Below are 1,690 nucleotides of genomic sequence, written 5' to 3'. Positions count from 1 at the left end.
TCACACCACCGGGACTAATACAGCTGCCCAGGTAAACAAATTCGCCTACTACCTCAACAGGTTCATCCGCAAGCATGGGACTGGGGTTCGAGCCCGCCCAGTCTTGCAGTAGCACTTTACACTGCAGGTGTGAAACGCATGCCAAACCGTGAGGCGGGATTATTTAGATTATTTGATATTTTTTGCATTACCACGGGGTCAAATCCAAGAAGAGCTATGTCTTCTGCGCACTCGATGTCTGTGAGCGAAGGCTTAGGGAGCACTTCGACCCCACAGGCATTAGAGCCTGATAATGAGTCTTCCATGAGCGCATCAATTACGAAGTTGAAGAGGAAAGGTGAAAAAGGACAGTCCTGTCGGACACCATTGAATGTGGTGACCTCAGGAGAGAGCTTCCCGTAGACATTTACACGGCCGCGGGAGTTGGTGTACAGCGCCTTAATGAGGTTCAAGAATTTATGGGGGACACCTTTGCTCCACAGACACTGCCATAGTGCTTGGCGGTCCACGGAGTCAAAGGCAGCTTTCAGATCGAGGAACACAACCATTGTTGGTTGCTGGAAGCAGTGTCGCTGTTCCAGAATCTTGCAGGAAGGAACCCAGCTTGGTTTTCACGGATCCGCCTCTCCCTGTGTTCAGTCAACCTTCGAAGGATAATACCCGAGAGCACCTTCGATGCCATAGCTAACAGGCTGATCGGTGGGTGATTTTCGCACAGCGTCCACGTACCCTTTTTGAAGATAGGGATAACTGTCGACATGTCCCCGTTCTGCAGGAACCTTCCTTCGTTCCATATAGCACCAATAAACTTTGGCAAATGGGTCCGCGTGCGGTATGGTAACAGTACGTTGCTATTTGAAGGTACAAAATATGTGCCAAAATGCATGGCAACCTAATCTAGATGGCTTAGTGTATTTTGTTTCTCGAGGGGATCTGAACCAAGTACTACGATGTCGTTTACGTACTCTAATGTCTTCCTCGGGTAGAAGTCCTGCGCGATGAAATTTTCCTCGATAATTAATTTGCTCGAGGAAGGTCGGTGGTTACTGAGTTCGTGATTCGAACCCAATCCCGGCATCTCGACTGTTTGGACAACTTAGCAGTATCCCAGTAGAGGGGGCTTCCTTCGAGTACCATGTTAGCTAGACGACGAAAGGAAGTTACAGCTAACTAAGTTGAAGAGGAGCGGTGACAAAGGTTAGCCCTGATGGAAACCATTTTTTTGACTGTGAACCCAGAAGATAACCTTCGTGAACTTTCACGCATCCATGAATGTTGGAGTGTAAAAACAGGATACCTATACAAAAATGTTGTATGTACACTCGGAGCATACATCACCAGAGAGGAACACAATCGACCGCGTCGGATGGTGCCAATGAAGCACCCTCCTACTTGCTTTCCGTTTCATCTCCTCGGGTTTTTATGGGCCACTAAGGTGTTATAGAAAACTTGGAAACGACAACTACCGGTGGAGCTACGTATCGTTCGCAACAGAGACAAGCCAGAATGCCCTCTGCGGAAAGCTACTCCAGAAATAATCTCGGATATTTCTGTGCACGTTCGTCGCACAAGTGACGGAGGCACAACCTGACATTTCCTGATATCTACAACGTTACAAAAGCATTTGCATCAAGTACCCTCTCTGTACCACTTCATGGTAAATGCCTAGAAGTGGTGTCATTATATATAT

At 47.6% G+C, this 1,690-nt stretch overlaps 1 protein-coding gene across 1 annotated transcript in view; it reads right to left on the bottom strand.

Annotated features, from left to right (window-relative positions):
* Nucleotides 1–635: 635 nt before the first annotated feature.
* T265_10683 (hypothetical protein) overlaps nucleotides 636–1,690 on the bottom strand; it is a gene marked incomplete at both ends in the record, with an annotated part of 22,679 nt that continues 21,624 nt past the window's right edge. The window contains one exon of the mRNA XM_009177138.1: nucleotides 636–851. Within this exon, the coding sequence (XP_009175402.1) occupies nucleotides 636–851 (216 nt within the window). The remainder of the gene's footprint in view (nucleotides 852–1,690) is intronic.

Source organism: Opisthorchis viverrini (assembly GCF_000715545.1).
Source record: "Opisthorchis viverrini unplaced genomic scaffold opera_v5_393, whole genome shotgun sequence".
In the NCBI taxonomy this organism is placed as follows: domain Eukaryota; kingdom Metazoa; phylum Platyhelminthes; class Trematoda; order Opisthorchiida; family Opisthorchiidae; genus Opisthorchis; species Opisthorchis viverrini.
Note: the sequence above shows the minus strand (reverse complement) of the source record. Positions and strands in the feature narration are given on the sequence as shown.